Source organism: Cydia pomonella, chromosome 1 (genome assembly GCF_033807575.1).
Source record: "Cydia pomonella isolate Wapato2018A chromosome 1, ilCydPomo1, whole genome shotgun sequence".
NCBI lineage: Eukaryota > Metazoa > Arthropoda > Insecta > Lepidoptera > Tortricidae > Cydia > Cydia pomonella.
The window spans coordinates 33,503,231-33,516,694 of record NC_084703.1 but is presented as its reverse complement, the minus strand read 5'-3'; the positions used below and the strand labels follow the sequence as shown (position 1 = coordinate 33,516,694).

The 13,464-nt window shown below is 36.9% G+C and overlaps 2 protein-coding genes across 3 annotated transcripts in view; one reads left to right on the top strand and one right to left on the bottom strand.

The window, feature by feature from the left end:
- Positions 1–13,464, bottom strand: part of LOC133520355 (uncharacterized) — a 38,766-nt gene that overhangs the window by 17,263 nt on the left and 8,039 nt on the right. For both annotated transcript variants that reach the window (XM_061854735.1, XM_061854743.1), the window contains exons 2-14: positions 8,978–9,109; positions 8,265–8,461; positions 7,973–8,114; positions 7,521–7,614; positions 7,276–7,347; positions 6,904–7,011; positions 6,555–6,719; positions 6,149–6,314; positions 5,590–5,748; positions 5,202–5,426; positions 3,651–3,885; positions 2,321–2,458; positions 941–1,057 (exon numbers count right to left, since the gene is read on the bottom strand). In XM_061854735.1, coding sequence (XP_061710719.1) covers positions 941–1,057; positions 2,321–2,458; positions 3,651–3,885; positions 5,202–5,426; positions 5,590–5,748; positions 6,149–6,314; positions 6,555–6,719; positions 6,904–7,011; positions 7,276–7,347; positions 7,521–7,614; positions 7,973–8,114; positions 8,265–8,461; positions 8,978–9,108 — 1,949 coding nt within the window. In that variant the 5' untranslated portion in view covers position 9,109. The remainder of the gene's footprint in view (positions 1–940; positions 1,058–2,320; positions 2,459–3,650; positions 3,886–5,201; positions 5,427–5,589; positions 5,749–6,148; positions 6,315–6,554; positions 6,720–6,903; positions 7,012–7,275; positions 7,348–7,520; positions 7,615–7,972; positions 8,115–8,264; positions 8,462–8,977; positions 9,110–13,464) is intronic.
- LOC133520415 (GTP:AMP phosphotransferase AK3, mitochondrial) lies at positions 10,220–12,334 on the top strand. Its single transcript, XM_061854811.1, has one exon. The coding sequence runs from the start codon at positions 11,143–11,145 to the stop codon at positions 11,800–11,802; it is 660 nt and encodes a 219-aa protein (XP_061710795.1). The 5' UTR covers positions 10,220–11,142; the 3' UTR covers positions 11,803–12,334.

Genomic DNA, 13,464 nt, shown 5'->3' with positions numbered 1-13,464 from the left:
AACTACGCAAAGTACAAAAGTCATTCGTTGGGCAATGCATTCATTTTTATAACAAGTTACCTGACGATGCTTTAAGATTACCCTTGCCAGCTCTTAAGAATTACTTAAGAAAGTAATTGATTTTAAAGGCTTATTACAGAGTCGAGGACTATTTGACAAACAAACATGCATGGTCCAAACCAGAAACTGTAAAAACAAGTAGCAATTAAAATCATTGTATTATGTGTATATGTAAAATCATTGTATAGGTGACATAGCTTAGGTAAGGAAGCACATCAAATATTTTTCTTTCTTTTTTTTTTCTCCCTTTGTAAGAATTCGATATGTTTTCTGAAACTTTTTTTTTATCAAATTCTATAATGAAAAGTAGCTACTGTATGTAATTGCATGATTTCTATAGTAATCTAAATTGTATTTTTTCTTATTCAATGCATGTTAATTATAAGATGTAATGTTTTGCAAAGATGTGTCCCGCCGAGTTTCTTGCCGGTCCATATTGGGATACCCTCCCAGGGGGGATTTAAATCTTCTCGGGTCAGAGGTGTAGGGTTATTTGACGATCATAAGCGCATTGTAATAAGCGTACTTGAATAATACTATATCTTTATCTTTACGGGGTGAGCTGGGATTGCCTACTGTTATGTGTTTATCGTTGAAACTATAAAATAAAAGAACAATTTATCATTGATAAACTAAAATTTATACATCCGGAACACTTTTTTTTGTATATGATCAATGTGCCACTGCCAAATATAAAAATTAACTTATATCCAGGTTTGAACTTTGATTTCGTCCCTACTCACCCCATTTTACGGTACCCTTATGTTTCGTAGTCGAATTATACGTGATTATACAATAGGTACCTAATTATAAATAAATTCAGTCATAATTATCAAGTGGGTGTAGGTACCTAATTACAAGTACAATTTTTTATTTTTACCGTATGACGGCTAAATCACGAGAGTCCATTTCACGTTTATGTTCACCACCTTCGTTATCAATAATTGGGTCATTCAGCCAATTATTGAATTGTTCGTACACTTCTTCTAGTTCAGACCTGAAACACAAGCAAAGATAACCACTTTAAAAAAAGAAACTGACTCAAAAATGATAAAATAAAATATTATCTTTTTTAGAATATACTTTTACCAACTGATATGTTTGAAGTTGGTGCCAAGTCAAAATTTGAAGCGTATATGACTCTGGTGCGATTCGATAAGGATGCGGCTGTATGTACGTTGTTGTTGGTATGTACATACGGCATCCTTACTGTCTTATCTTACACGACGGCAATTAATATACTTTCTGTAGGTGCCTTTAAACGCATGGTCGAACCACCTTGATGCAGTCCGTCCCATGATTGCCAGTACGTTAGTATAAATCTTATACGTTTATTGCCGTAGCAATTCTTACTTATTTTAAATCTGCCCATACCACGCAAGCGTGGGATTGTGACAGAGCTAATTTCCATTCCGCATGCAGAGGACTTGATTTTGCAATATAAAAATTCAAGGGCCGTCAACAGGGCTTAAAATTTTCACCTTCATGCCAAATTTTCCTTAATTGGTTTAGTTGTTTGGCTGTAAAAAGGTGATAAAGGGAGAGAGTAAAAGAAAGAGATAGAGCTACTTTCACGGTTATAATATTTGTGCGTTTTAGTCATAAAGCTGATTTTTTTACGGGTATTGCTACTATTTGACTTGGCACCGACTTCAAACATATCAGTTGGTAACGTATATATTTAAAAAGGATATTATTTTACCCTCTGCCTTCATCCCTCACACCTACTCCTCACCTCGCAGTCTCTTTAGTACATTCAAAATACACCCAATAGCTGCGATATACACGCATCAGCTCCAAGAGCTGCTAGTGTATAAAAAAATAATAATAATAATTATTATTATTATAAGAAGGAAGTTCAAATATTGTCCGTAGTCTTCATCATCAGGTCCACTCCATCAAATTTGTGGTTTTTGAGAGGAAATGCTTGAGTTGCTTAAGAAAACACCCAATTCACTATACACGTGCCTTTACAAAGTTCCCTCAATTCCTCCACCACAGGTCTCGGAATAATCGGTGAACAAACATAAAAAAACACCAAACCGAATACAGAAAACCTCCTCCATCTATGCAATTGAAGTCGGTTAATAAAACCATAAGTAATCATTACAATACTTTAGCACGATTGTGGTTCACGGTAATACCATAGAGGAATACTGTATTTATGTTGTCTGAATATAGAGCAAATAATGAGCCCTTTTCTTTGAGTTTAATATTAAGGTGCCTTTAGAGGTATTTTGGTTTGGGGTTAGATACTGACGTGTACTCCGTGCTGAAACTGCATTTAGAGCTATTCCCGGTCTCCTTCCGCCCCAATGCGCAGTGTCGTGGTGAGGGATTGCCATTGCTCGTTTCCTTTTCCGTTAATACGAATCCCACGGAACCTCCACGTTTGACTCTATAAAAAAATGTATTATAAAAATAAAGCAATGCACCTACTATTCTGAGCTAGCTGCAACCTACACTAGACATGTAGCCATTTAGGTGGTGGGCAACCTCTGTATGTGAATGTTATATATCGATAATCTCTACGTAGCGGAACGGAATAGCGATTAATTGAAGCTTCGATATCTCTACTAAAAATTATCATCATTGAAATACTAATGGATAATGAAAACTTTATGATATAATTAAATAACTCAATTATTGTGGGAAACATATTGTAGTTGGTTTTGGCCGGTGTACAATGGATTTCCGCCATTGATTATTGTAATATCGAACTCACAAAATCATACTAGTTTATATGAATATGTAAAGTTGTGTTATAATTATAAAAGTTATCTGTTCATTTTAGGTAGTTGAAATCCTTTCAAGTAAAATAAAAATAGTAGAAAATGCAGATGGTTTATCGATATGACTTTATCGACATGGCCACGTCTGGTTACTCATTGATAATCGTACATAAAAATGTGGGTGTCTGTTTGAGGCTACGGTGACAGCTGGTTCCATCTTTAGGAGTATTATATCTATGTATATAGGCAGGTACATAAACTATAGGATATAATAAATGACAGTTGGTTTTATAATTTGCAATCAAAATCACAAAGATTTTGTCTCGATAAAAACTAGTTTACTCTTTGTAATATATCCAGTGATAATGAAACTAGTATGATGATACCTGCACGCAGGGATCGGAAACCGGTATTTTTTGTATGGGAACGAAAACGGTATTTTTTCGTTCTTTGTTAATTATTTCATTCCTAATCGGGCAATCTAATAATACGAAGTCGTTATCTAAAAACACAACTGAGTCCTACATTTTGAGTATAAAATAAACCGAAATATATGGTTATTACGATGTTTTTGCAAAAAACCGGTTCCGATCCCTGCCTGCACGTATGTTATTGAAGAACATATTTTAGGGAGTTCGTCAAAAAAGTGAACTCTGTGTTGTTCACAATATTGAAGATTTAACATACTGTGTGTACCGGTTAGTGAGGTTTTAATATTTTATTAACTAGGTGGGTCTGTTACGTTACAAGTGGTACGTTTCACGGATGCACGTTAGCTAACGTGCAGTAGGTATAAGTATGATTATGAATTATGATATAGGTACTCATGATGGACAGTACGGAAGGTACACTAGGAACCTTATATCGTTGTCGTTGAGTTCGGCGCCGGAGATGCTGATGCCGACGGCGTAACTGGAACTGTCGCTGGACCAGTCACCGGTACTCGAGGTGCACGAGGGCTGTGCTTCCCGTTGCAGCGCCTCCCTTAATTGTCCCGCGAAGTTCTGCCGACGCTCCTCGGTGGACAACTCTTTAGAATACTGGAATGAGTTGGGGTGAGCACTTTCACCTCTTCCTTCGTCTTCGCTCCCATCTGAAATTAAAACCTAATTTTATTCCTGGCTCTCTAATATGTATACCTACCTATACCTATACACCTAGTATTAGTCCGATCCGAGACGCAAAAGAGTAGCTTAAAGCATATTAAGCGTATTGTAGCTTATAGTATGTATGTGTACTGAATGTGACAAGACTGAATCAAGAACTGCGGTGGCAGCATGGTTCCATTTTTAGGGTTCCGTAAATCCGTAGTCAACTAGGAACCCTTATAGTTTCGCCATGTCCGTCTGTCTGTCTGTCCGAGGCTTTGCTCCGTGGTCGTTAGTGCTAAAAAGCTGATATTGGGCATGGATATATAAATCAATAAAGCCGATAAAGTCGTACAATAAAATCTAAAAATTTAATTTTTTTTAGGGTACCTCCCCTACATGTGAAAGGGGTGGGGGGGGGGATTTTTTTTTTGCTTTAACCCTACAGTGTGGGGTGTCGTTGGAAAGGTCTTTCAAAACTAACAGGGGTCTTCAGCAAACATTTTTTGATAAAGTGAATATATTCGCAGATAAACGCTCCGAAAGAAAAAAAAATGTGTTCCCCCCCTCTAACTTTTGAACCATAGGTCAATAAAATATGAAAAAAATCGTAGAAGTATAGCTTAAAAAAGACATTAAATGGAAACTAAAGCAGACATGATCAGTTTAGCTATTTTTGAGTAATCGCAAAAAGTTTCCCCTTCATAGTAAAAAGACGTACATTCACAGTTCACCCTTGGTTAACAATCTACTATACTTTAAGCTTCAGTTTAGCTTATTGTGATGGAAGAGTAACTACGGAACCCTACTCTGAGCATGGCCTGACATGCTCTTGGCCGGTTTTTATCTATTGTCACGATACCCGTCACTTTCGCGCTTACATACTTGGTAGAACGTGACAGCCATGGTGACAAATGATAAAGAGCCGACCATCTTAGCCCTACTGGTTGGAATTAGGCTAATAAATAAGAAAATTGAGACAACTTTAACTAAGGCAAATGCCATACGCGATGTTATTTTATTGGAAAAAATATAAATAATCCACTGTAGGTAAGTAATATCAACTGTTTGAGCTACGTTTATGAAATTTTGTAGTTTAGACAAGCTAAAGACGCTTGAATAACTGTGCCATATTTCATGTGTGTAGGTTAAATAGGTTTCAAGCTATGAAGGGGTCAAAAGTAGCTCGAAATAAATGGATCGTGTAATATTTCACACGGTTGCGTCGCCAGTTCCATTTATTAGAACTTGGCTGAACAGGCTAGCGCGTGTCTAGACCTACTGACTTTTCAAAATGATAGCGCAGTGAAAAAGGCATTACATTTATAATTTCCGTAGTCGAAACTATTATTGGCAGAGTAGTATTCCTCGTCGCTCGAGGTGCAGCTGGAGTAGAGGCTGTCCTCCTGGTCGCAGCCCGGCACAGGCGCGCGCGTCACGGGCAGGCACTCGCCCGACGAGCCCAGCACGATGAACCGGCCCCGCCTGTTGTTCAGCGTCGCACCGTCGGGTGCCAGCCAACGCTTCCGCTTCAATATTCCGACGCCTAACGACAAAATATGCATATTGATTAAAGTGGCATCAAAACACCGGCACTGTGGGACTGTGGGTAGTGTGGGTAAAAACAGACAGCTCATTTATGCCATACATAGTGGAAACGTTGCGCTGCGAAAAGTATTTGGATGTCAATTAAAAATGCTGGTGCTCACTTGGATCGTTCAGGTTGAGCGTGTTGGCGCAGTCGCGACGGTCGTGCTGCTGTGGCGAGGGGCTGCGGCTGCTGTAGCTGTTGAGCGTGCTGCACGACGACGCCTGTTTGATCAATACGCTCGCTTCTACCTCGGGCGGTGTGTGACTGAATGATTCCCCTAAGGACAATAAGTTTGATAACATTATTTGTATATTTTTTGTGGTTTGCTGGGCTGCATTTATTGCATATTATAATTTGCAAGTGTTATCTGAATCGGACCAAATATATGGAAAATTAACATATACCTTTAGTTATAATAATTATACTTTAAGAAGAGGCTATCCATCGCAATTCAACGCGTTAACGCAGCGAGTGTGATGGGCACCTTTGCGCCGGGAACAACTCGCGGGGCCTCTTTGAGTAGTTTGTTAGTTTAGTTTAGCTTCAGCTTAATTTGTAATGAATGACATAATTATCTATTGACGTAATACGAGTGTATTGTTGACTATTGTATTCCTTGAATAAATTAATTTTGCTTTAAGAAAATCGCAATATATATCTATATAATAATAAGTAACCTATTGGCGACAGCCTCCTCTCATGCCTCTGAGAGTCGCGAGTTTGCATGGGAGATTGCTGGAAGGCGAGGAGACACTTGTTTAGTTCACGCAACACGTTGTCTTCTTCCCACTGGCTCAATGGCAACGCGCTGTAGTCCTCGGCGTCCATCAAACACACCGTGACCTGAAAACATTTTTTTATTAACTATAAAAAAAACTGTTAGCATCAATTTGTTGGCCCTATTTTTTTTGCAGGCACATCGGGCCAAATTATATTCAGTTTGTTTAACAATAAAGCATATGTACTTATTATTGTGGTAGATGATGCTAAACGCCAGCATAAGGTATAATAACTACGATTAAATTTAATTGCTAGACGTATGTATCTTTTAGCACAAGTTTTCTGAGTTATGTACCTACGTACCGGTTTAGGTTCTTCTAACAATTCTACATTTGATTTGTTTTTCTTATCGGGGATTCGGCTAACCATTCTGACGTTTTCTACTTTTAACACCTCGTTATCTTCCAAAGCCTCCACTGACAATATAACTGGCAACATCTCGGGCATCATGAACATAGACAGAGATTCCTGAAATAAAGAAACAAGAGTCAGACGGACTGTGGAAAACTACAAAATTAGTCAAAGTCACATCAGCGACCGAGTCTTGCAAGAGTTGGAACCACTGCCATATCTATGACTACCATCTCTACGTCGTCGCCCAAGGAATTCTGCATGTCGCACTATTAATAATCGATAAAGACTAGTTTGTAACCTGTGAATCTCCGTCGATGAGTGCGTCACCGCCTACGCGGCTAGAGGCGAAGCAGATGCGGAGCGCGTCCTCTGCTTCACAGCGCTCGGGTCGGCCTTCGTGCCGCACCTGCACCATAATACTTTTTGATAAGTTACGCGTCAAATCCTAGAGTATGAGTACATGAGAATTAAAAAAATATATTTTAGCTCATTGCAACCCCCTCTGTTGTCTTTGCTGTATGTGCAGCTATCATTAGTGGTACCTCCCTACATTTAAAATGTTCCAGTGGTGGTCATTTTCTTACAGTAGCACCCCTTTAAAAAGTCAAGCTAATTTTTGTATAGAACAATAGCCAGGAAGCTTTAGAAACTACATATTATTATGACGAACCTGCAGTTTGCACAGTGGAAGTGTGCACTCTAACCAGTCTTCGATAGTCAACCACTGCTTCGAAGTCATTACCTGAAATGTGTTAAAGAGCTTTAAGTATATTATTTTCCCGCGTGCCGGGGTAGATTAGGTTCATTTTAACTAGGCATTCTAATACAGCGTGATTTATGGTATTCCTATACTTATTGATTTATTTATTTTCGGGTTCTCGAGTTTATCATGTACTTAAATAGAAAATTTGTTACCTGTCGGCTTATCTTGATACAGCCTTCATTATTATTCTTATCTATCCACTCAAAATAATGGAGTAAACTTTTTAACTTGTTTATTTGTGATTTTCTGAAAAAAAAAAACACTATAACGTTAAGTACTTATAAGGTTATAGGTAAAAAAGTACTTTAGAGGGAAGTATACCACGTAATCGTCCATACAAAAAGAGAAAACGTTTTTCCACTTCTAAATATTTTCCATTCTCCGTGATTTTTTGGAATGTTATTATCTCAATGAAAAAATATGAATCTGGATTATATTATGCTGAAGCAATCGACATCAAAATAAAAGTGATTTGTTATGATTTAGTTCGTGGAAAACGTTTGTCCCAAAATGGATTTTCATAGAAAAAATACCGTTATTTCATTAGATTCGAAAAGCTATTCTATCTTCTTAATAATAAAACAATAATAGCCTAATATAATACCTGTGTAAATTCTTAAAAAAGTGAGTAAAGTTGAAATCCTGTAACGTTGGGTGTGTCTTGAGCGTTCTTTTGGGAAGGGTCGAGAAGAAAGCATGAGCAACCAGAGATGATACGAAATTGTAATCTAATTCAGTCACGTCACCTGTAAGTAATTATTATTGATAAATAAGTATTTTGTTATGCGCCTGTTAGTGTAAATACAACAGTTGTTTCCTACCGTTGCTACTGTCCAAATTTATGCAGGTATAATAAGGTACTTATACAAGGAAAATAATTATATTAAGATACTAACTCTGCTGCTGCAAACTAAACATTAATCCCTTGGGCGGTCGCCAACGTTTCAAATGCAACGCCCTGTTTACCATTATTCTAATGGTATTGTCTAGGAAGTGTCGACGTTCTTCTGCTCCCATTTCTTCAGTAAGGAATTGTTCTAATCCTTTCATTAAGTCAGGATCCTTGATATCGTCTTCTGGGTCTAAGCCAATGCTGAAAAACAATGATAATTATTTTTGCATTCATTCGATCAGGTAGGGACTTTTATCATTGCAATTATTAATCGAGTCGAAATAGATGTTTTCACCCGAGTTAAACACTCTATTTTTCATTTGGAATACGAGTAGGTACGTACATAGTGTATTTTACAAAAGATACTAAGTATAAATCTTGCAGTAAGTATTTCTTATACCTACATTATTATTATTATTTGGAGCCTGTCGTGTCCCACTGCTGGGCAAAGGCCTCCCCCCAATCTCTCCACTGATCTCTGTCGAGTGCTATGTCTAGACCTACATACTTATTGCTAACTTTCACCATCGTGGGATGGAAAAGGATCGTTAACTATGGAATATTTTACAATAAGTATTTGACGTTGTTAAAGTGCACGCTGTATGTACAGTTGAGTAGCTCTAGGCACAGTAGGTAGACGTGGGGTTACTTTTGAGCTCTGGTTAGGCTTATATACACAATTATTCTAGTCCGTTAATGGTTTCAAATTATACTCACTTGCATATCTCGTGAATTTTTAGCATGCTGGCAGCGAGCTTCGATGGCGACGAAGCTACCTGCAGGTGCTTCAGGTGGCGTTGCACTGAGGTCCACCATGGCAGGTCGCAGGTGAGCATGACAAGCGCCATCCTGATGTAAAGGTAATAAATACGGTGTTAGGTAATGAGTGGATAATCCGTAAAATAAACCAGGCACTTACATAGGTCGTTTAACAAAATAGTTAAAACATTTAAGTCAAAAGACGTTGCTACTAGTAATAACATAACTAGATTTTTTTGTTATTTGATATTTGAAATCCAAAACGAGAAATACCTGAACCGTTTTTTTAGGACTTTAATTGGAATTATGTTTGGGGGTTTGAAGAGTTAATTAACCTTTTAAGTAAAGGTTGATGACCGATGATGACTAATAAACATTGAAATATTGTTTACAGTACATATGGGGCTACTTTATAGCACTAGTGCGAGAAGTAGCATATTATGTTACTGTGTCGAACATTTAAAGGGCCATATGTACTGTAAAACGTTGTACGATACATGTGCGAATAGGTAATTCGCAACTCGTGTCGATTTAAAACACTCCCTTCGGTCGTGTTTTAATTTATCGCCACTCGTTTCGAATTTCCTATTTTTCGCACTTGTATCGTAATGTACTATTTTAGGCTTTATATACATATAGTCCCAATAAGTCCTAGTTCCCCTCTTGGAAAGTCAGACGGTAGTCAATTTCGTAAAAACTAGTGCCTACGTCAATTCATGGGATTACGTTGTTGAGCGGACCCCTAGCTCGCCAAGTGAGACGTGGCAAAAGGGTGTTACTACACCAATCGATCGATTATCGATTGATGCCATCGATCGACATTGATTGGTGTAGTAGCGTTGGCTGATCGACGGATAGACCAATCGATCGATTGCTGCGGTGTAGTAGAACCTATCGATCGACGTCGACTGTTCCATTCCACCATCGATCGATTGGTCTAGTAGAAACTATCGATCGATGATTGATTGATTGGTGAGGTACTCGTAACACACAAAACCGGGACAGATCATGAGATGTTTCTGGTATACCTACGAATAATTTATTCACTGCCGACTTATTAAATATTCAGTTTAATTCCCTACCTAATAATATTAATACCTTTGTGCTTTTTATCCCGCTTTTATGTACTTAACATAATGGACCCTGGAACGGTGTAGCAAAACATGTTGTTCACAATATCTATCTTACTTAGATAGTAATTATTACCAATTTTCTAAATTGCACTTCCAATCAAGTAAGCAACAATTTTTTTAAGTTCTAACAAATAACGTAGATATCCTCTTTTAATTATAAGTATTAACATAGTCCTAGTATTTCATTTTATTTGGGAGCGCGGCATTCCAGTAACTATGGTAGGTCTTTAGTAAGTAGATACGAAATAATAATAGTTCACCCCAGGCAGAGTTGATTTGTTTTTAGACACGCAGCCGTGTTCGCATCTAGCGGTCAGCGGCACATTACGTTAATCTTATCTTACGCCGGCTCCACACGTAACTATATATCGTAGCGATTAATCTGTACAAACCGATTTGCGCAGCTATATCGATCGAGTGTATGCAAAATCGCTGGAGATTATCGTTCATCGGTGGCAGTTTTAATTTATATTAAACCTTCGATTTATCGGCACAGTCTGAAATCGCTACGATATATGGTAACGTGTGGAGCCGGCATTAGTCTACTCGACCACGCGTTGCGCTGCAGTTGTCAAAATGATTGCTTTCCACTTTGACATTTCAAGTGAAGTATTTTAAAGTTTGTACCGCACTGTACTTTGAACTCGCACTAAATTCAAATTTTATTACGCTCCAGTTAATATGAGTTGTGAAATGTAAATTATTGTGTCGTTTGTTAAGCATATTATAAACGGTGATATCGAAATCAAGTAAACGAATTAATTCCATGGCTTTTGGCGTTGACCCAAGATACAATGCATAAATAATAATAAGCATTGATGCTGTAAGTTTTGTGAGGGACTCATTTTCTCTTATCTACAATTCTATATAAGTAAGTGATAATACTGCTGCAAATACTTTTATGATATCAGTAATTGTTGACTTGTATGTTGTCAAGGTGCGACCGAGTGAAATACCATTGTTGTGTCACATTAAGGTTATTTCAAAATCATGATACTGAAAGGCAAATTATTAAAGGCGCTAATTTTGGGCGCCCCAGCATCGGGAAAAGGTACTATTTCATCTCGCATTGTAAAAAAATATAACATTGCACATGTCTCCAGTGGGGACAAATTGAGAGAACATATAGAGCATCAGACAGACTTGGGGAAAGAAGTGAAAAAATATTTAAATGAGGGAAAATTAGTACCAGATGATTTAATAATAAAGTTTATGATAACAGAACTGAAAAAAGTTGAAAATAAACCATGGTTATTAGATGGCTTTCCTAGGACGGTTGCACAGGCAAATGCATTATGGAAAACTCAACCCGTGGATGTAGTGCTCAACTTGGTGGTGCCATTTGATGTAATCATTGACAGGGTCAAAAACCGCTGGGTGCATTTGCCTTCAGGAAGAGTCTACAATATTGGGTTCAATACACCAAAAAATCCCGGTAAAGATGATATCACCAATGAAGACTTAGTTCAACGTCCTGATGACAGGCCAGAGGCGGTGAGGCAGCGTCTTGAAATATATGATAGCATTACTCGCCCTGTTATTGATTTTTATAAAAAAAAGGGAATCCTTAAAGAATTTGAAGGACGATCTTCTGATGAAATTTGGCCGAAGGTAGTGGCCTATTTAGATCCTATATTTAGCAAGAAGTAGTGCTCTACAGGACTAGAAGATAGCTTTAAAAATTGGTGCTAGAATTTTTGGAAAGTTTTTAGTATGTTTAAGTAGAAGTGAACTCATTGTAATTATTTGTATTTGAAGAGAAGCCATTTTTGAATAAATTTAGATTAAATTAAAACAATAGCTGCTAATAATAATAGATTAGTAATGACTGCTCTAGCTTATATAGTTTGTGGAAGTATAATGAAAAAAATCATGTAAAAATATACTTTAAAGTTTTTTACAACTTACATTTAAGCAAGTATACAAATTCTCAAATCTGTCTTCCACATTTGTGATTATTTATAGGCAATATACATGTGTACTTATATTTGATTCGTTTTAGACAGCATAAGCATTATTTTTGATGTGATGGAATTGCAGCAATGTTTACTTTTTAAGCATACATGGCAGTAGGTATACAAATAATATGTTTATTATTATTAGTTAGTTGTTAAACTTATAGTCAATGTAACCAAATTATATTAGACAATTTTAGTATAATTATATTGCTGTTGAGTGTGAAGCATTTTGTTTTTTCACTTTGTCTTACATAATAACATATTGAGAATGTTGACTATAAATCATACATCACTTTTCACATTTCCTTACTTATTATTACTTAATAAATAATAAGTTGTATGGTACTGGCCGGAAAAAAGAACAACAATGCAATATCAAATGTGGATATCAAGGGGTGAGGCTTTTGCCCAGCAGTGGGACACTATACAGGGCTAAGAAAAAAAAGCGGCCAAGTGCGAGTCGGACTCGCCCATGAAGGGTTCCGTACCATTTATGACGTATTAAAAAAAAACTACTTACTAGATCTCGTTCAAACCAATTTTCGGTGGAAGTTTGCATGGTAAAGTACATCATATATTTTTTTTTGGTTTATCATTCTCTTATTTTAGAAGTTACAGGACACACACACACACACACACATACACACACATTTTACCACTTTGGAAGGTCTCTCGCGCAAACTATTCAGTTTAGAAAAAAATGATATTAGAAACCTCAATATCATTTTTGAAGAGCTATCCATAGATATCCCACACGTATGGGTTTGATGAAAAAAGATTTTTTGAGTTTTAGTTCTAAGTATGGGGAACCCCCAAAATTTATTGTTTTTTTTTTCTATTTTTGTGTAAAAATCTTAATGCGGTTCATAGAATACATCTACTTACCAAGTTTGAACAGTATAGCCTTTATAGTTTCGGAAAAAAGTGGCTGTGACATAAACTGACAGACAGACGGACATGACGAATCTATAAGGGTTCCGTTTTTTGCTATTTGGCTACGGAACCCTAAAAAGGAGTTGTGGTAAAACTATACTATTATTAGTAAGTTTAGAACTCACTTAAAAGTTTATACTTATTAAGCTTAAATCTTATTACAAATACGCTTTCAAAAACCATGCTATAAACTTATTATTAATGGGTTTTTATGTATGTATGCAGTGTTTCTGAATGCTATAAGTCCACTACTTACCTGAAATGGTTTATGTAAATTATTTGAGTGTTCCTCAGTAAGTAATAATTTGATAGACAGCTTATATAAAGTACACCATGCATTTTCTATGCAAGAAACAGATCCACATGATCACCGGGCACTTGCAAACGGGGCCCGATGACTTAGAAGCCCTTATGACTTAAT